This window comes from Chanodichthys erythropterus, chromosome 22 (genome assembly GCF_024489055.1).
Source record: "Chanodichthys erythropterus isolate Z2021 chromosome 22, ASM2448905v1, whole genome shotgun sequence".
Classification (NCBI taxonomy): domain Eukaryota; kingdom Metazoa; phylum Chordata; class Actinopteri; order Cypriniformes; family Xenocyprididae; genus Chanodichthys; species Chanodichthys erythropterus.
This window is the reverse complement of record NC_090242.1, coordinates 33,002,282-33,024,352: the sequence shown is the minus strand read 5'-3', so window position 1 is coordinate 33,024,352 and position 22,071 is coordinate 33,002,282. Positions and strand designations below refer to the sequence as shown.

The window sequence follows — 22,071 nt, the reverse complement described above, 5'->3', positions numbered from 1 at the left end:
ATAGAGTACGTCTCAGTCCTAAAGACACTCGTGAGGTTTGACGAGTGTTCGTTAATGACCTCAGACATGCAAGCTCAGCTGCAGTGCTGAAGAGCTAACGAGGGAACTTTAAAAGCTCAGTATCACTGGTGCGATGCAAACGAGCCCTCCGGGTGAACTCAAGCAAAGCTCCAGACGAGAGCATCTGGCGAATTAATGAACACCCTAATTTGCATATGAAATGGCAGCGCTTGACAGTCGTCCTTCTGTTAATGCCGGTCAGGGGGCCACATTATCACACTGAGACAAACTTTGAAAGAATAAAACACTGCGGTAGGCAACAACTTTTAACTTGTATTGGCTCTGGTTCTAGAGTTAAGAAGTTTATGAAGCATCACTGGAACTCTGGATCAATTAGACGAGTCAATTCAGGTTTGTCAAGTTTCATTACTAGTCTATTTATATTATCAATCATATGATACACAAAGGTACCTTAAATTACATGTACACTGGAAAAAAATTGGTATAGAAACAATTTTCAATCAGAAATTGCTAGTAAATTTCACAAATAATTACAGAAACACCAAATAACACAGTAGAAAGAAACAGAAGAAACTGAAACAGTATTGTCTTGTAAAAAGTACTCCAATAATCTTTGTTTTACTTACAAGTTTGAAAAATCATTTTTACAGTGTACATGTAGAGGTTAAAGATATGGGGATGTAGGTTCAAACCCAACATGGGTTAATCCTTCTTTCTCACCATCGTCCTTTGGTCAGGTAGCCATAAATAAGCCCCTCCCTCAGAATCTCCTTGTGAAAGAGCTGATAGGACAACAGCACCAGAAGGGTGGTCACAGATTCAAACAGGATGTTGTAGGTGATGTCGCTATAGAAACAGAGACAGGATAAACATTAATACATACATTTATCTTATCTATAAATCAGTCGCTGCTGTGATTTATGGTGATTTTACCATGGTCAAGAGGGATTTAATTGAGTTGAAATCACTTTTCTAAAACATTGGAAAGAGTAAGATTGTAAAAGAAACTAGATTTGTGCAATTCATCAAGATCATCTGTATGCAAATGTTGTTGCAAATATTTATATTTGTGTGAATATCATGAAAGGAAGGGGGAAAAAAATGAAAATGAAAATGAAAATAGGAAAGGAAAGGAAAGGAAAGGAAAGGAAAGGAAAGGAAAGGAAAGGAAAGGAAAGGAAAGGAAAGGAAAGGAAAGGAAAGGAAAGGAAAGGAAAGGAAAGGAAAGGAAAGGAAAGGAAAGGAAAGGAAAGGAAAAATGAAAGGAAAGGCATTATATAATTGCACTGACATTTTCAAAATGAAATGAAAAATGGTGAAATATGACACAGACAAACTCACATCACATTATAATTCATCAAAATCACCAAAATAGTGAAATCCTACTTCAAATTTGAACTCATTGCCACCTCTCATTTTCCAAACACACACACTTACTCAACATCAATAGAACAATCTATTTCTTTCTATTGTCCCTTGTTTCCTTCCTCCAGAAGTCTCACTTCACTTCCACTTCCCAGTGCTGTGAAGTCACTTGGCATGATTCCCTTTCACTTTCTCAAACACACACACACACGACTGCAAGTTAACATTCACAATAACAAATGCAGAGTTTCCTATAGGATTCTGTTTTTGCAATGGAGACCAACCAAACCCCACAAACTAGGCTTAACGACACATTAAATCATAACTATTTTTCTAATATTATTTTAGTGCTTTGAATTGTTTTGGTTATTAAACTACAATTTATAATTTTTCTCAAAAAACCTTAAAATCACACAAATGAATTTTGCAATTGTAGTACACTACAAAAATATATCGTATATAATCTATTTACGACTTTATAATCATTATAATTGTATTTCAGGTCATTTTGAGATGGAGATATCTAGTTGCAATGTTGAAAATTAATTTTAAGGATGAAATGTAAATGACCTCAAATGTACTAAATTGAGATGACTTTACTACAATAAATGTAATTGGGATGAAGGACGTGAATGATCTGTGGACGCAGGTTCCACGTTGGCCTGATAAATCTTTTGGTACTTTTTAAAAATTAAAATACTTACTATTACAAATAAACCACAGAAATTTGCACAATTATTATTAATAGCCTTGCCTCTTACATGTTTTATAGTTTAAATACTGTCAATGTCCGATAACAAAAATTCATTTTTCAAGAGCATGGAAAAACTCCATCACAATCTTACAAAACAACATGATTATTCATCTTTAGCACCATAAATACAATTATATTATCACAAATCTGTTCCATTTATGGTAAAAAGTCAAAACAGACACAAAAGTAGAGGAAACGCATTTTTCCATCAGATATGCAAAATTGCAAATTACAGTCCTAAATTTCAGTCTGTCTCTTCTCTTGTCTTCTGAAGTCAGTTTATGGTGCATTTATGTCCTTTCTGGACAGCTCATTTTCACTATATGTTTTCATTGTATGAAAAAGAGCAGGTGAAGATTGTGCTAAACATTACCTTTCATTTTCCACAGCAAAAATGGGTTTGGAATGACATATAAATTATTTTCGGGTGAACTTTTCATCGTCACCTTACACAGAATAAACACTCTGATGTTTTTGTGTTATTTCTTGTTTTGATCTGTGTGGTAATTTGAGCTACAATTCACAATATCCTTCACAACAGCATGATAAGAATCCTGTCTCCGGCTACAGAACCGCTCAAAAACACGTAGGAACCAGCAAGTCGGGGATCTGAATGTGACCCGCGCCTGACTTCTCTTGGTCAGCACGTAGCAAGGAAACGAGACAAACGGCAACAAAAACAGACACGGGACAACAACAGCAGACTGAAATCTGTTACAATACAATAACTACGCAATCCACTTACACATGTGAGCCAGCAAAAATAGCACGCTTTATTTCAAACTTTTATTTGAAAGAAACAGTGTAGAGATGGAAAATAACTGGGAAGAGACATGGGGTATGAGATCAGGATATACTTTGTGTGCCGTTATGATCTGGAGCGAGTGCACTAACAGTTAGTCCAGGACTCTCGATGACTGATTTAATAAAGTCTTAATGAGGAGTCTTGTTCTTTAGTATAATGTGCACTGATGAATCATGTGTAAAGGGGTCCTGTAATGCGTCTTTGCACTCTCAACTTTCTTTAGTGTGTTTTGTTGTTGTTTGAGTATGAAAAAGGTCTACAAAGTCCCTCCACCAGGAGTTATTCTCTATGTGTGTTTTCACACCTATGGATTGTTTGTTTGGTTCTAAAACAGGGACTAAATTTGTTACAATGTTGCATTTTCTTCTTGGTTCAGTTCGCTTTCACAAGGCAACATTTCAAAGTGTACCAAAATGTGTTTAAAGGTGCCCTAGAACGCGTTTTCACAAGATATAATATAAGTCTAAGGTGTCCCCTGAATGTGTCTGTGAAGTTGCAGCTCAAAATACCCTATATTTATTATTCAATTTTTTAACTGCCTCTTTTGGGGCATCATTAAATATGCACCGATTCAGGCTGCTTCCCCTTTAAATCTCATGCTCCCCGCCCCCGAGCTCGCGACTCTATAAATACATCGCATAAACAAAGTTCACACAGCTAATATAACCCTCAAATGGATCTTTACAAAATGTTCATCATGCATGCATCAGATCATGTGAGTATTTATTTGGGTGTTTATATTTGATTCTGAATGAGTTTGATAGTGCTCCGTGGCTAAAGCTAACATTACACACTGATGGAGAGATTTATAAAGAATGAAGTTGTGTTTATGAATTATACAGACGGCAAGTGTTTAAAAATGAAAATAGCGACGGCTCTTGTCTCCGTGAATACAGTAAGAAACGATGGTAACTTTAACCACATTTAACAGTACATTAGCAACATGCTAATGAAAGACAATTTACAAATATCACTAAAAATATCATGTACTCATGGATAATGTCAGTTATTATTGCTCCATCTGCCATTTTTCGCTATTGTTCTTGCTTGCTTACCTAGTCTGATGATTCAGCTGTGCACAGATCCAGACGTTAATACTGGCTGCCCTTGTCTAATGCCTTGAACATGAGCTGGCATATGCAAATATTGGGGGCGTACATATTAATGATCCCGACTGTTACGTAACAGTCGGTGTTATGTTGAGATTCGCCTGTTCTTCTGAGGTCTTTTAAACAAATGAGATTTATATAAGAAGGAGGAAACAATGGAGTTTGAAACTCACTGTATGTCATTTCCATGTACTGAACTCTTGTTATTCAACTATGTCAAGGTAAATTCAATTTCACATTCTATGGCAATTTTAAGCAAATCACCTAAGAGTACAACTGTCCTCTTATTGGTCAGCCTTTTCTCCGCATCACTCATCAAAATGATTGACAAGTTTGCTCTACAAACTTATTGTGGCTTTATTTGTAACTGTCGAGACACACGCAAACACTATATGAATGTAACCATCATCCCTGCTGTTAAATTATATACTACATTCGTATTAATGTTGCGGCAAATCCAAACATGCCCTCTCTGGATCTCCCAGCGCTGTCTAATAGGTTGTGTGTTATAATGCAAATCGAGCGGGAATGAAGGCTTTGTCAGGACAGCACAATTACAAAACATTTAAGATGAAGAGACACTCAACTATGGTATTTCCCATTATGAATTATGGTATCGTTTGGTTTGTTGGTCTGTTGGGTCGGATTGCTTTCACATCTCAAGTGAACCATTCCAGAGTTTGTTTGAAATCGTACCGAGACCACCTCTTCAAGGAGGTCACGGTATGCTTATTTGGTACACTTGGTGTGAGGAACTAAACAGAGCGTTACTGTCAGACTGGGAAGAGAGGAGCTGCAACAGTGACAAATATGAGAAAAACAATGAACATTCAAGCATGAAAACCTGTTCTAGTAGAGCCCAAAAACACAATCAAGACTTAAAAGGTCATAATAGGTCTCCTTTAATAAGATCACAAATGTGTTTTATTAAAATAAATGAGGGGCATTTTAAGGACTAAACAGTGAGATACACACTCACACACACCCATCATCATGATCAGCATCGCAAAACTTATCTGGCTTTAATATGGCTCTCATTATAGACTGGGTGGAGCACAAAACACTCTAGAACATGACAAACAGATTTATATTCAGAGCGGATAAATCTATCTGTCCTTTAAATGCATAAAAGCACACACAAACACTGGAAACATGCAGGAGGAGAGCCAAATGACGCAGTGCCAGTGTGTTTATCTGCGTGAGACTCTGCAGAGAGTTACAGAGGTGTGTGTGAAGGGCGTTACTCAATAAATCATGGTTTCATGCATGAAGGTGTCCTCCACTCAGGTGTGTAAATGACAGCGGGTCACACAGAGGTCTGATGAGACACACGGGCGCTCAGGGATCGTGGAAAAACATGGAAACGGAGAATGTAAAAAATGTTTGTGCCCGGAGCAAAATGTCATGTTTGTAAGAAGCGGTATCAAGTTAAAAGTAGTTCAACTTTGTGCATGCTACCCTTGCTGATCAACCTTGCTAAATGACTTTGTTTCATACGTTTGCAACATTGAAAACTCGACTGAATAAACAAATGAACTGACTCAAGCTGAATAATGACACTATTGTCTTCTGGAGAGATCATTTTGTCTCATAAATGATGAAGTTTGCTTCATTGATTCTGTTATTTTCCTGTTTATTACTGTGTGCTGCTTTGAAACAATCTGTACTGTATAAAGTGCGGTATAAATAAAGGTGACTTGACTTTGAAAATGCATCAGGTGGCAGGATTAATTGTGCTAATATGCTTGACAGCTTTGACTTCATGAAAACTTGATGAAAAAATGTTTGAAAATATATTTGCGTGTATAAATAATGACAGTGACACCTCATTGTTTGAGTCAGAGTTGACCTTCACACACTGTACGTGAGAGACCCGTCATATATCACGACAATAACACACTCTCACACTGACACATACTTTATCACTTAGTATTTGCAAGACAGAGAAATCCAGAACAAAAACAAACACACAAAGTTATTCTTGGGTACTCACAGAAGCGGCACTTCAACGATGAGATGCACCAAATTACAGACCAGCTCCTCCAGAAGATCCTCACAGATGGAGTCTGTTAACACACACACACACACATCACGATCAGGTCCGAGACTGGAACGCTGACACATCAGTAAAGTAAATGTAGTCTCTGAAAAGTTTCTTTAGGTCACTGATTCTGTATGATGCTCATTCTGATTGGTCAGAGATGACATTTATGTTCAGATGTGGCAGCATTTGGCTGAGGGTTGTGACACATCAAACAACAGAGAAGCTGTCAGGATGGACAGACAGATACAGTCCTCCTGGTGTTTACCTTAAATGCTCTAGTGCTGAAAAAGCTCTTTTATTTTGCCTTTTGGCCATTATTATTGAAAAATACGCTGGAGAGCAGACAGGAAATGTGCAGGAAAAAAAGAGGGAACAGGATCAGGAAATGACCCGAGCCAGTCTCAAACTTACATGACACACATGAGCTTCACAGCTCTTTTTTTCTTTCAAAACACTAACTTTATCTTCTTTTGTGAAGTCAAACATGGGAAATGTCTGTCAGGGTTATTAAAAACTAAAACTAAATAAATTAAATAAAAATATTAGATCATTAGAAAATGAGAAATGCTGTCTTGGAAACTAACTGAGATGAATTTAAGTATTATTAACTAGAGATAAATACATTAAAGGTGCAATGTGTACATTTTAGGAGGATCTATTGGGAGAAAAGCAATATAATACACATAACTATGTGTTCAGTGGCGTATAAAGACCTTACATAATGAACCGATGTGTTTTTATTACCTTAGAATGAGTCATTTCTATCTACATAGTACATACACCACTGGTCCCCTTACATGTTAAGTCGCCATTTTGCGCCGACATGTTTCTACAGCAGCCCTAAATGGACAAGCTGCTCTACAGAGTGCGTTTGATTGACTAGCTACTCTCTGCTGTCTCATATGACTAAATATTTGTCCTGTATTGGCCACCGTAGCTTCTTTGTGCTGCAATTGACCCTTCGCAAAGACCCGCCCCCCTTAGTTACTGTTGCTTTGTCCGACAAGCCATGGCGCTGTTATACCAAACGCAGTGAAATATACATCGCGGAGCAAAGAGGATACCGACAACACGTCGACAGACAAGACATAGCAGGTTACTTATGATATTAAACAAAGTCCCAGCTTTCAAACTGTGTCGTTTTTCAAGAAATTCAAACAATAAAAACCGTTCTGTGGCTCTTTAATGTGTCGTGACAGATTGCTGTAGCGCCTCAGCTCAAGAGGCTCGTAAACCGATCATCTCTTCCTACTAGTCCATTTATAGCGTCAAATAAACATGAATGAACATGAGAATGAATGTTGTTTCAAACGCAGAAAGACGTCAATATACAAAATTTTCAAGTTTAACTCCACCAAGGTTAATCTTCTAACTCCTGACTGCTTTGTCGGACAAAATGGCGGATTTAGCGTTCTGATTGGTTAGAACGCTTGTCAATCAAACTCCCTGTGAAGGGTCAATTCGCAGCCCACTGTTAGATGGTGCTAAAATTTACACACTGCACCTTTAAAACTGAACTAAAAATTAATAATGATAAAAAACTATTAATCCTAAATAGTAAGATTAATATAAAAACTAATAAAAGTGACAAAAGCACATAATAAAATTACTAAAAATTAAAAAATGAACATGAAAACTGAAAATATAAAATAAAAGGTAATTTGAAATGTTAATAAAAACTGTAATAGTATATTAATAATTCTAAAATAACACGGATGTGTTTCTTAAAGACATCAAATATTCACACAAAATAATGAGGAAACTAGTTCCAGTTAGTGCTAGTCTGGAGAATTTATAGCTAGCTGAATCTAAAAACAGATCAATATATTCAGCTATACTTTCTGGACACTGTCTCTTTCATCTTGTAACATTTACAAATATAAAAAATGATAAATAAATAAATACATTTTTATTAAAAAAGGTAAGCTTTTGTTTAGGTGCAGGGTTAGCTTTACTTAAAAACACTGGTAATACTTTACACAGTCTCATTTGTTAACATTAACTATATTAGTTATCATGAACAAACAACGAAAAATAGTAAATGTCATCAAACTAGCATTTATTAATGTTAGTTCATGTTAATTTCAACATGAAGGAACTATTGTGTGTTCATTAACAAAGATTTACACATGCTGTAAAATAATATCTAATACTTATTGTTAGCTAACGCAATAACTAAACGAATGAGACTTTGCTGTAAAGTGTCACTAAAACAACAATAGGAATCTAAGGCATGTTCTCATTTAGGTACAGTAACCAAATAAAAATCTATCTGTGTGTACTGGTTTGACTGTATTTGTGAGGGTGAAATATATATGTGTGTGTGTGTGTGTGTGTGCGCGTGTGTGTGTGTGTAAGATACCGTAGGTTCCCGGCGCCCTCTCCTGGTAGGAGAACTGTAAGTGCAGCTCTTCTTCGCTCATCTCCCTGATGAAGACCTTCAGCAAACAGCGCACCAGAAACAAAGCATTATGGGCCTGCCAGATGAACAACTGACTAGAGAGAGAGAAAGAGAGAGAGATAATTATTGACCTACAGCAGCCTGTGAAATGTGGCTTGATCCTGTCAGTGGTTTTGGATCATCCTTGACTAAACCAACACACACACACAGGCTGTCAGTAGTTACTATATCATTACGAGTTCATACACTGAGAAACAGCTCACATGTGCAGCTATCACATCAGCTGACCCTGGATCAAATGTGTGACTGAGGGTTTGATCTCTGCATAGTTCAGATCAGAGCACATCATAAATATTCTCTCAGAGGATCACCGTGTGACAGTTCACATGCACGCGCTGTAGGAGCGCTGGGTCACTCCCTGCTCTGGATTTATGCTGCAGCAACACTGTGAGCACAAACATCGGCTCTGGTGGTGTGTGTGTATGATCCTGTGGGTTGCGCCACTGTTATTCCCATGGGAAAATCATATCAAAAACATCTTAATGGTACAATCCTGAGTGATTAGTTTTTGGTTAACGTGCCCTAAATATCGCAGAAAAGCTAGTGTGGGAAAATACATTTTATATATACATTTATATATATATAAACATATATATGTCCGAAGTGTTTGCATTTTATTTTATACGTATTATCTTTTTATTATTTTAATTCCTTTTCCTGTTTTTATTTCATTTTTAATGTATTTTATATCTTTTTTATGTATCATCTTATTATTTCTGACTTTTAATGCATTTTAAATATTGCCGTCTTGTTGAAAGGGCTGGGAGAATTAGGAAGAAAGCATTTGTGATTAGGTTAAAATTTGGTAAATTTGGATAAGGGGACAAACCATGGGGAAATTTGAGCTGTGGTGCATGGTTTAAGATATCTCTGGATTACAGTCAGGACACTTTCCAAAGGGGGAAATTTCCAAAGGGGAAATTTGAACTGCGTTGCATAGATAAGATATCTCCAGAAGGGGGATTAGGGCTGTGTGGTGCAGTTTGAGGTGTCTTGGCAAAAGGGGAGATTGAAACTTTGTTTATCAGTTTGAAGTGCCTTAACAGGTAGCAGTCCTGTCATGTGAGGAAAATCCATTCAGATCTGCTCTGACAGACAACAACAACAACAACAAAAACGCCCTAAGACTTCCTAGCTCATCCATCCAGATAGCAAAATTCTCCGTTTTTACTGTTCTTCCTCTTTATGTAAAGCACTTTGAATTACCATTGTGTATGAAATGTGCTATACAAATAAAATTGCCTTGCCTATATATAATATATATATATATATTATATAATATATATATAATATTATATATGTGTGTGTGTGTGTGTGTTATGTACACTTCTTAAAATCTCACAGATGATGTTCAAAAACAATTCAGCTGCTTTTTGCTGCTTAATATTTTTGTGAAAACCGTGACACATTACTACTCAAAGTTTGGGGTAAGATTTTTTTTTGACACTTTTATTCAGCAAAGATGCACTAAATTGCTCAAAAGTGACAGTAAAGACATTTTTAATGTTACAAAAGATTTCCATTTCAAATAAAAATGCTGTTCCTTTGAACTTTCAGTGCTGCAAAGCAGCAAAATATAAATGTTTTCAACATTTCTAAGAACTATTGTTAACTATTGAGCACCAATAATGATTAATATTATTTAAATCAGCATAGTAGAATGATTTTGGAAGGAATAATAATTATCCAAAAATTTCAAAAAACTTTTACGATAATTACGATAATACTTTTTGAAAAAATACCAAACACACAATTTGTTTCTGGATACACATGGAATGTGCAAATAAATAAACATGGAATGAGCTGCAATTTAAAATATAATACTGTTTTGAATACTGTGTGTCTTCATATTATTCATTGTTTATGAATATTTAAAACCACATTCAACTCTTAGGCCCATTCAACTCTTATATGCACACATTAGTGAATGTATCTCACTTACTCTTGGCATTCTGTGGAAATCTTCAGTTCTTTGGTTCGGCTGAGAAAGACTCTCACCAACGCCCCAAAGTTCCCAGACCTGGGGTTGTTCTGAACTATAAAGGATCGGGACAGATGATCAAAAACACAAAACATCATTTCCCATCTGTAGGTTGTTCATGATAAGTGCTACTAAACCAGATCAACAGAATGCATCAAGGATCCTTGTGATTTAGTGGTAAAAAACAAACGAGTCAAACTCAATAAATTACATACAGTACATCATAAAAGCAGAGCTGACTTGGGATCGGTAATCATTTGAATGGTGTGGCTTTATGCACACGCAGACCGAAATTACAGAGCTTTATTTCACAGGACAGTGGGTTTGAAATCAGTGTGCGTCTCTTTGTACAGACGGCTGTAATGAAACGGCAGTAAATTATTCATACAAACACACATACTCAGAGTCTTGGCCAGCGGGATGACAGCCTCCTCCAGGAGTTTAGCATCAGCACTGCAAATACAGAGAGAGATCACCATCATACGAGAGAAATATCAATGAGCAACTCAAACCAGTGTTTTACAATGAATTTAACATGGTCAAGAGATGCTGATAGAGATGTTAGAGTAAATCATAAAGGGAAAGTAATGATAAAGTAAATCAATGTTCAATAAATAATAATATTACAAACAATTATCTAACCAAAAACTGTAGATTGCATGCATGAAAAATGTAGGGCAGACATACAATTTATATTGTTGGACATTAAATGGAGTTAATACTGTTCACTTACTGCAATATGTAAGTAAATACTGCAATAAGGTGAGTAAAAGTTCAACAGATTATGTCTGACATGGCTGGATACAGCTGAGAAGATGTCAGAAATCACCATTTTAAGATGCAGACATTTAAAATGACCTAGTTACTGTGTTAAATGTGTTAAATATAATGAATAGGGATGCACAGATATGAAAATTTCTTTATGATAATTCTTTACTTTTAACCGATAATTATTTGAAATCCGATAATCAATATATTTTGGACGATATATAAAATTTGGAATTAGATTTAAATTTTTAGAGCCTGATTACAAAAACAAAACGTCTCACCAGTAAAAGCCATGTCCCAAACACAGAATTTTTATAATATTATGTAGTTTATATGACAGACTTGCGCGGCACATGTTGCAATTAACTGTATTTTACTTTTTGAAGTGATTTCAATCATATTTCAAGCAATTCAAAACCATCATGGTGAACAGTGTACATCTGAAGTGTCTCAGCTGAAGGAAATAATCCATTATTTATTGGCTTTAATATATCGGACACATTTTCTTATTAAAAATGAACATATATCTGCTAATACTGATATGGTGACCGATATATTTCATCCCTAATAATAACCTAATGACAACAACATTATACATCTAATAGTCCTCAGAACAAAAACATGGGATTTGTATCTTACGTCACGAAACATGCAAAGTGCCTTTAATCATATTATCTAAATAATGCAGAACAACTTCAATGACATGTCTATCATAATGAACATGAGAGAAAGAGATGCTGAAATAGTGTTTGTGATGTGAGATTCTCTGGCTCCCTCTGGTGTCCATCCCTCATATAAACCTCCAAAATGAGAGAGCAAAAGATGAACTAACCTACATGCAGTTAACTATAACAGGAAAAACACCAAATATAATGGGAAAGACATATTATGGAGTATAATAGATTTAGAAAACAACTACTCAGTTATCACTCGACAACCATATTAACTGAATAGCTGTGTTTGTCTTGCTTTTCAGCTCACAATACAGCGCTGGTGCGAGTTTGCTTCTGTTTTGTTAAAGAAATTTCAAGTGCCCTGGGAGTGTGTTTGTTTAAAGCGGTCATATAAAGAAACACAATTTTTCTTGCTCTTTTGAAGTTTTTGAATTTGATCAATTGAAGAACACATATCTTCTCAACTAAGGGGGCCTCAGTAAACTTCCAATGGGGCAACAGGATAACTTAAAATGATTTAAAGTCCCCCTGTGGTGAAAATCAAGTTTTTAATGTTGTTTATGTCTATGCGGTGTTTTTAACATGCCATGTGCAAATTCATAAGTCATCACCATTGCTGAGTATTTTCTCTTTAAAACTGAAGTGATCTAAAGAATTTCAAAAACATGGTTTAAAATTGCTGGTGTTTCTGACATCACAAACTACCTCGTAACCAATCACGTCAATGGGCTTTAGCATATCATTAACTATGCAGGCGAAGCAGGCTAGTCTCAAGAGAAGCCAGGTTAACCCAGTGTATTTTTCTTCTGATATGAAAAATCATGTAGATTTAGCATTATAGCGGGTGTATGATGTATATTTCGATGTTATGATGAATTTTCTCCACCGTTGTTCAAAGCGTTTCTAAGGATGCTGATTTTCAGAAGGCAGCCGTCTGACTTGTGAACGGGAACATGGTTTGTGTGACATTAGCAGCTGTTTGATAACGTAGTCAAGCAGAAGGCTAATCATATTAATGACCGTTATGTGTCCAACGTTGTAAAAAGCGATACCATTTTGCAGCATTCACCTCAGTAAGTTGACAGAGTGGATCTCTGAGCTTGTGAGACTGAGTGGAGGCGGGGCTAATTAGCATATTCATAGATCCGCGTATACTAAAAGAAGCAAGGGTGTAGTTACATTCAAACTATTTTAAGGCATGATGATTTTTTTTTTTCACAGGAAAACTGAATTTAAAAAAAAAAAAAACTTTAAATATGTAATTTGGTGATCAAAGAGGAGTTTTAAGGGATAGAATTATTGACTACAGGGGGACTTTATAATATTATATTAATAATAATAATTTAAAGTCCCCTTGTAGTCAATTTTATCCCTTAAAACTCATCTTTGAACACCAAAATAACATATTTACATAAAATTCGTAATGCCTTAAAATAGCTTGAATGTAACTCTACACCCTTGCTTTGTTTTGTATACGGGATCTATGAATATTCTAATAAGCCCCGTCTCCACTCACTCCCACCAGCTCAGAGATCCACTCGGTCAACTTACTGAGGTGAACACATGCCAATGGTATCGCTTTTTACAACATAGCACACATAATGGTAATTAATAAGTAATTTAATGTAATAACATTTAATAATAATTACAATACATTCGTGATTAATTGTTTGCAAAATAAAAGTCTGTGTTTATGTAATATATGTGTGTGTTCTGTGTATAATAATTATGTATATATAAATACACACACATACATTTGAAGAAATATATGCATTTTAAAATAAATAAATTATATATATATATATATATATATATATATATATATATATATATATATATATATATATATATATATATATATATATAAATATTTTATATATAAATCTAACATTTTTCTTAAATATATACAGTACAGTCCAAAAGTTTGGAACCACTAAGATTTTTAATGTTTTTAAAAGAAGTTTCGTCTGCTCACCAAGGCTACATTTATTTAATTAAAAATACAGTAAAAACAGTAATATTGTGAAATATTATTAAAATTTAAAATAACTGTTTTCTATTTGAATATATTTGACAAAGTAATTTATTCCTGTGATGCGAAGCTGAATTTTCAGCATCATTACTCCAGTCTTCAGTGTCACATGATCCTTCAGAAATCATTCTGATATGCTGATCTGCTGCTCAAGAAACATTTAATGTGTACAATTGTACAAAATATTTGTGTACAATATTTTTTTTTCAGGATTATGATAAATAGAAAGTTCAAAAGAACATGTCTGTACTAAATGTACTAAAAACATATTTAATTCAATTCATGTGCAACAAAAAATGGCGCGCAAAAAATATTCTCGTCGCTTTATTAATATTAAGGTAGAACGACTGAACTCACATGAACTGATTTAAATATGTTTTTAGTACATTAATGGATCTTGAGAGAGGAAATGTCATTGCTGGCTATGCAGGCCTCACTGAGCCATCAGATGTCATCAAAAATATCTTAATTTGTGTTCTGAAGATGAACGAAGGTATTACGGGTGTGGAACGTCATGAGGGTGAGTAATTAATGACATTATTTTTATTTTTGGGTGAACTAACCCTTTAAAGATAAGTGTATGGGACATCAGTGATGGGGTCAGAGGAGCGTCTCACCTGCTGGTGGGGCTGGTGAAGGTGAAGGAGATCAGCTGGTTCCAGAAGGGCTCATTCTCTGATATGGCGTCTGGACCAATCAGAGTGCGGATGCTCTGGCTCTCTGACAGGTCGCTCACCTGACTGGTGTTTGCACCCATCACCCCCGGAAACCACGAGAGACTGCTTCAGAGCCTCATCTCCAGCCAAGCAAAACCTGGAGGATCATGGGAGAAATCATTTCACTGAGTAAAGGAATTAGTTCGACAAATGAGGCGTGTTTTTCAGTGACTTAGGAGGAATCACACTAGACAGGAAACTTGATACTTAAGCAGGCGTCAACACACATGAAACGGGTTTGATGGGTAGACACAGAGCTCTACACACAAACACACACCTCTTTGTTAAGCACACACCCTTTACACACACATTGTTGACGTGCCACTGGTTCACATTCCCTGATGTGATTGGATTGTGAAACTCTTCAGAAGCTGGTTTTCGTTAAACATCCTGGTTAATATTAAATTTAAGATCAGAGATGATGGCGTGACCTCTCTTCTTGACTAACAAGGAAACTCGTTTATTTTGTGTCTCACAAACCTGAAGAAAGCACTGATGTAGATCCATTCAACGTTTTACAACTATCCAGTAATAACATTTTTAAAATTTACATTTACATATCAAAGGGGTGAATCTCACATAAACAAATCGAATGTCATGTGTCAACCCAAAATCTGAAAAATAAAATTACTACATTTTGGATAAAGAAAATGAACACAGCACATTTGTATTGTGACATTAATTTCATGGCAATTAAGCACATTTTCACTCCAATTCTTATTAGTGTAATGCATCCAGATATTCTCAAAAAAGTGATTATTACTGTAATATAAAAAGTTATTTTGTAAAAAATTAGTATAAAAGCAGTATACTGAATACTACCAAGATATACACTACTTAACCATTTTAAAATAATATATAATTTTTGCACATTAAAGTGAGAATTATTCCTGTTTTAGGATAAAATATCACTCATTTATACAATTTATATAATTGTAATGGCTGCTTTAATAAATTCACAGGAATAAATTACACTTTAAATATATTCAAATAAAATTTAAAGCCATGAAAAAAGCCACAATCTTAATTTTATTTATGCAGATAAATTGTCTTAATTTTATCTTTCTAGTTTACGAAGAAATATGACTCAAACTAATTCTTGACAGATTTTTTGTCAGATTCTTGACTCAAAGATACTTAAAAGGCACAAAAAATCATGATGCAATTGTGCAAAACATCTTGCCAATTACTGAAATCAATAATTAATTCAATGCAATAAAGAACTGCTATCAACATTACATGCAAAAACAGAGTACAGGCAAGTTCCTCATGAATGGCCCACAAAATAAAGGTAAACATTTACAGACTAGGACAGATCAAACACCTGCAGGACTTTAGGAGCTCCAAGTCTGTACAACAGTAATACAACAATAAACACAAATACTGCATTGTATATATACAATATGTCTAATATACACAGACTAATTATGATTTCACACAAGGATGGTGAAGACTAATTAATAATGTCATTCAAAACTTCCTGTAAATAAAGAATTCATTTTACTTTCCTCAGAAAGCTGTCAAATAATTCACTTCACAGCTTCTATACCCAAAGCAGACAAAATAACTAGAATGCAGTTAAATATTCATTTTATATGACTATATCTCGGTAAGCAATTGTCTGGGTAGAAGTTAATAAGTGTCCAGGTAGCTATACACTTAGCAACAATTAGCTTGCAGACTCGAGTGAATGGAGAAATCCATTATAAACCCGTTAGCTTCAATGCTAACATGCTAGCAGGCTAACGGCAAGAATAACTTACCTGATGAATATCAGAACTGACAGCGCTTCAGAAAAGTCACTTGAGATTCTTAAGACAAGCGCCTATGTATTTTTAGAAGAATAAAAGTAAATCAGTTGTAATCTAGTAAAAGTAAATGTCCAGTAAAGAGTGATTCACAGTGCAAGTTTGTGCTGTATTGACTCTATTAGCTCTGCGTCTCCACGTCGCCACTGACGCTCGTGACATCCCGAGCACGCGCAGAATAACGCTCCAATCCTAGAGGCGGAGAACCTGGCTCATGAATATTAATTAGAATGCTGCCGGTTAACGTAAGCACAATCGTATTAATATTCAGTACATTAGCCAGTGACAACGAAGGAAAACGTTTTAAATACTTTTTTTTAACATATTAAAAATAAATTCTTCAAAAAGTAAATTATAATGCATTACAGTTTCTACAAAATTATGAAACAGAACTGTTTTCAACATTGATAATAATCAGAAATGTTTATTGAGCAGCAAATCATCATATTAGAATGATTTCTGAAGGATCATGTGACACTGAAGCCTGGAGTAACGATGCTGAAAATTCAGCTTTGATCACAGGAATAAATGACAGTTATATATCTTTTGAATTGATATAATATTTCACAATATTACTGTTTTGGGTCAATGATGTAACCGGTCATTTTTTATTTTTTTGTCCAAAGGCAATAATAATAATAAAAACAAAGATATGACATCCAAAGCATGTAAGGTAGTACAACTAGATCTCTTTTATTGAATCCAAAAGGTTTTAATTATATTTTGCTACATATAAATGTATTTTAAAGATTTTGAAGTGTCAAAAGGTCATTCGGTTTAACCGTCCAAAGTCCAATACAGCCATTTCATTTGATTAAAACATGTTAAAATGTAATAAATGTATATATTTTTTATTTTGGCATGATTTTATAACATCATAAATCAACATAATGCAAAACGGCATTAAAATTATGTGTAGAAGTCGTTGCTTTGTTATGAGAAAGAATGTCCGGAAAAATGAATTTCATTGAATATAAAGAGACCATTCTGGATCAAGTCATGTGCTCAATATCAAGTGGCAGGATGTGACATCATTCAGACACCTGCAAAGGACCACATGGTCATGAACTATTTGAAAAATTCATGTTTTCACTTGATCATACGCATGTCCCGAAACATCAGGTCATTCGGTACAACCGCTATAAAACGTGGAAAATGTTGTAATATTTTAAAACTTGTACTAAATATAAAATGCTTGAATGTCCTTAGATAGCTTGTTTAAAAATATCGTCATTCGGTATAACCAAAAGTGTCATTCCGTAAAACCGAAATTTTGGTTAAATTTTTTTGGTGACAAAGTTTGTCCATCTTGTAAAAAATGACAAAATCAGTGGTAATTGATTATAAAAAACACAATCTTATTGTTAACACTTCATAAAACTTCAAAATCTCCATTATGTTTTTTACACTTTTGACCCTTTTACTGTATTTATCAAATAAAAGCAGCCTTGGTGAGCAAAAGAAACTTTTGAACAGTAATATTTTTACTAAAATATACATAAAAAAAAAGTAAATCAGATTTTATACTTGTAATTTATAGTCTTATATAGTAATAATAAACAGTTTTCACCATTAACATCATCTCAAAGCAAACAGTTCTATATATTTTTCTTTATTTATAGACATTTGTGCAAAGTATATTACAGTACATTACAGACAGACAATCCACAGAGCTGTGTAAAAGCAGATCTGCCAGACTGATACGGCTTCGTAAAGCCTTTTCGGTTCAATATGCACATTTACAACAACCAGCCTAATAAATATAGTGTTTTCTCATAAATGATATTATCATATGGTGCATTATTTAAATTTTGTAACAGTTTTCATGTAACTAGGGGTTAAAATGAGAAAGATATGTCCGCCTCCCAGGTCCCTGTACCAAAGTGCAAAGTCGATTCCACGATATAAGAAAATGAATTCAGTGTCATTAAGGCTTCATTCTGCGGAGACAGCCATTTCTGTCATTTAAAAACAACTCACAGAACAACAATGAAACATTAAATCAGAGAAGACACCACAATGAGTGCATAAAAAATGACCTATGACCCTCTAGGCAGATTTTACGGGACATATGTTGAAAAACTGAGCGGTTTCCACTGACGATGGAGGCCTTGAGGAACAGATGAGTGTTTATGTAAACATGACTTGAAAATTCATTCATTCTTTCAAGGTTCATTAGGAACATCATCTAGAACAAAACACAGACACCCTGAAGATTAGACCGTGAGGGAATTTCATTGTGAGGTTTGTGGGATTCGGCCCTTTGCTTGGACGTTCTGCAAAAGGGATGAAAAATATTATGGATGATAATTCCTTACCAAGTTCACATTTCAATATAAACGTCTTCAAAACGTACTAAAGAGGAACAAAAATCTAATCGACACCCTTTACTACACTGCAAAAAATTATTTTCTTAATCAGTATTTTGGTCTTGTTTTTCAGTAAAAATATGTAAACAAGATCATTAAACAAGATGAACTTACTTGAGAAGCAAAATTGCATAATATTTAATTTTTTTAAATTCATTGGCAACTATTTTTTTGTCTTAAAATTTAAGAATTTTAGCTTTATGCTTAAAGCAAGAAAAAAATTACTTGTCAAGGGGGTGAGAAATAAAATATATTCTCTGTAAATATATTATACATGTAAAAATATATCTTATCTTACACCATTTTGCTTATCAACTAAATATATATATATAGAAAGTTTTGTTATTTTTAATAGAAAAAATACTGTTAGAAAATAATTTTTTGCAGTGCATCAAGACAAAAACATTTTAATCATTAGTGAGATTAGAAACACACACAAACACACACACACACACACTTTCTCTCTTTTTTGAAGGGCAGGACCCTTAATTGTACTTGTGCAAAAATTGACAAAACTGTGACTCCAAAATAAAAAACACAAAATAAAAACCTGAGACGAACAATTTGTTGTGCGCAGTGCACAACGTTAAAACCTGTACAGGTCATCGGTGAGTGTTTACTTGTACTTTCCCTTTAAAGCCCTTGTTCCCCCATTTCCCATTGGCTCTTTCATTTGTCCCGCCCCTTAAATGACACTTAGCCTCTTCCTATTGGCCCGCTCCAGTGGGCAGCTCAGATATGACAGGGTAAAGGCACATTTAGTGTGTACTGCTAAGCAGGTGGAGAGTGTCTCAGATGTTTTCAGCCTGAGGAACCTCTCGTATGCTGTCTCTGAGTTCAGGTCGAATGCGCGGCCGCTGGCGTATGCTGCGCCCCGATGCGATGAGGTCGGCGTAGCCGCGGGAGTGCGAGAAGGCGTAGGCGGAGCGACGAGACCTTCCGCCACGCACGAATGCTGGCTTCTTCTTCCTCCTCTCCTCTTCTTCATCCTCAATCTCATATTTCTTCCTGTTCCTCTGGACCTGGAGAAGAACATGAGAGTGAATATTAAACAATAAAACCTTATGTAATATAAGATGTAATATAAGTCTCTGGTGTCTGTGAAGTTTCAGCTCAAAATCCTCCACAGATCATTTATTATCGCTTGTCAAATTTGCCTCTATTTGGGTGTGAGCAAAAACACAATTTTGTGTGTGTCCCTTTAAATGCAAATGAGCTGCTTCTCCCCGCCGCCTTTCCAGAAGAGGGCGGAGCTTTAACAGCTCACGCTTCGGTTGCTCAACATAAAGGATGCCACTGATCTCACCTTGTCTCCAACAGAGGGCCAGATGGTTTGATAGAGGAACTGGATGCAGATGACAGGAAGCAGACAGACTGCCACGGTCAGAATGATGGTCAGCCACAGGTACGGCTGTCTCAGAGCGTTAGACGCGGCACCTACGAGTCAAAACAACACGAGATTACACACCAGATCATGGCATGGTGTCCGAGAATGAAAAGCGGAAATGCCAGGGAAGCTTACAGCCAAAATGTGTTATTTATATATTATTATTTTCATTTTACTATTATTAATTTTAGTATTTAAATAGTATTAAATTTTTTAATTACTATTTAGGTTTAATTTAATTTTATTTCAGTTTTAGTTTTCTTATAAATTTTCCAGCAACATTTTTTATTTTCGTTTAATTTCAGATTTTCCACTAATATTTATAATATTAATTTTTTATTTTATTCCAGCTTTATATTTTCAGTTTTAAGATTTAACATATTTTTTGTAATTTTGTCATGTACTTTTATAATTTGTATTATTTTTTTTTAATTTGAGTTTTTTTAAAGATTACTATTTAATTTAGTTTTAATTTTATTATTTCCAGTTAGTAATTTTAGTGCTTCAACTTTAACTTATTATTGCAGTTAGTAATATTTCTAGTAATTTTTCATCTAATATATATATTTTATTTTAATTCATCTTTAGTTTACAATAATAAACATTATGCTACAAAATGTATGATGGGAAGCTTCAAAACAACATCAAATTAATATATTCAATTTAAAAGAAGCTTAGATTACTTAAATTTATAATATACATTTTTATTAATTTTTTATTTTATTATTTTTTGTTATTTTTTATTAATATTAATTTTTATTTTTTTCCAGCTTTATATTTTCAGTTTTAAGATTTAGTATAATTTTTAGTAATTTTGTCATGTACTTTTATCATTTGTATTATTATTATTATTATTTTTTTTTTTAGTTTTTTAAAAAAATTACTCTTTATGTTTAATTTAGGTTTAATTTTATTATTTCCAGTTAGTAATTTTAGTGCTACAACTTAAACTTATTATTGCAGTTAGTAATACTTTCATTTAAAATTTTAATCTAATATTTTATATTTTATTTTAATTCAGCTTTATTTCAATTATTTTTTTTTTTAGTGTTACTTAATAATAACAACCATGCATTATGCTACAAAATATATGAAGTGAAGCTTCAAAATCACATCAAATTCATATATACAATTTAAAAGAAGCTTAGACTACCAATTTATTGAATTAGTTTGACAGTAATTTACATGGCGATTAAATAAAATAATAAATAATCATCAATATTCTTCAACTCGGTAATAAAGCATACCTTCTCTTGGCCAATATTTTATGTTAAAAAAAGCTTTTGAATCACAATTCTATAAAAACAACATCATGCAATATATATAAAATTTTAAATCTCAATCAGAAAATTGTGATTCAACTTTTTTCTCATATCACCCATCCCTATCACTGATCTCAGATCATAACATGTCAAGGAAATCCTCCCATGCTCACATGTACAGTATGGCTTCACAACACCTGGAATTTAGTGCAAAAGTTGCATGTACTGATTTTATTTTTGCTTCGGGTGTCTTTTTTTTTTTTTTGAGCTTCAGTTGCAGTATGCAAACTATACCAGTAGACACTGGCTTTGACTTTATTGCCCACCCGTGAAAGTGAAGGTCGTTGGGAAAATGACGTGGATTCCTGCACTGTGGATGTCAAACATCACGCCGAAGTAAAGGGCTATACTGCCGAGCACCGCAAAACAGTTCACAAACGTCCAATAGGAGGTGTTTAATGAGATCTGGAGATGACAAGAAAAAATACGACATTAGAAAGCATATAGAAATCATA

The 22,071-nt window shown here is 34.4% G+C and overlaps 2 protein-coding genes across 3 annotated transcripts in view; both read right to left on the bottom strand.

The window, feature by feature from the left end:
• Positions 1-16,688, bottom strand: part of dym (dymeclin) — an 86,692-nt gene extending 70,004 nt beyond the window's left edge. For both annotated transcript variants that reach the window (XR_010893648.1, XM_067376616.1), the window contains exons 1-7: positions 16,494-16,688; positions 14,632-14,827; positions 10,941-10,993; positions 10,502-10,595; positions 8,461-8,594; positions 6,048-6,120; positions 742-867 (exon numbers count right to left, since the gene is read on the bottom strand). Coding sequence is in view for 1 of the 2 variants with exons in the window: in XM_067376616.1 (XP_067232717.1) it covers positions 742-867; positions 6,048-6,120; positions 8,461-8,594; positions 10,502-10,595; positions 10,941-10,993; positions 14,632-14,771 (620 nt within the window). In the remaining variant the exon portion in view is untranslated. The remainder of the gene's footprint in view (positions 1-741; positions 868-6,047; positions 6,121-8,460; positions 8,595-10,501; positions 10,596-10,940; positions 10,994-14,631; positions 14,828-16,493) is intronic.
• A 1,004-nt stretch (positions 16,689-17,692) lies between these two features.
• Positions 17,693-22,071, bottom strand: part of atp8b1 (ATPase phospholipid transporting 8B1) — a 45,839-nt gene continuing 41,460 nt past the window's right edge. The window contains exons 26-28 of the mRNA XM_067375606.1: positions 21,883-22,021; positions 20,214-20,344; positions 17,693-19,929 (exon numbers count right to left, since the gene is read on the bottom strand). Coding sequence (XP_067231707.1) covers positions 19,699-19,929; positions 20,214-20,344; positions 21,883-22,021 — 501 coding nt within the window. The 3' untranslated portion in view covers positions 17,693-19,698. The remainder of the gene's footprint in view (positions 19,930-20,213; positions 20,345-21,882; positions 22,022-22,071) is intronic.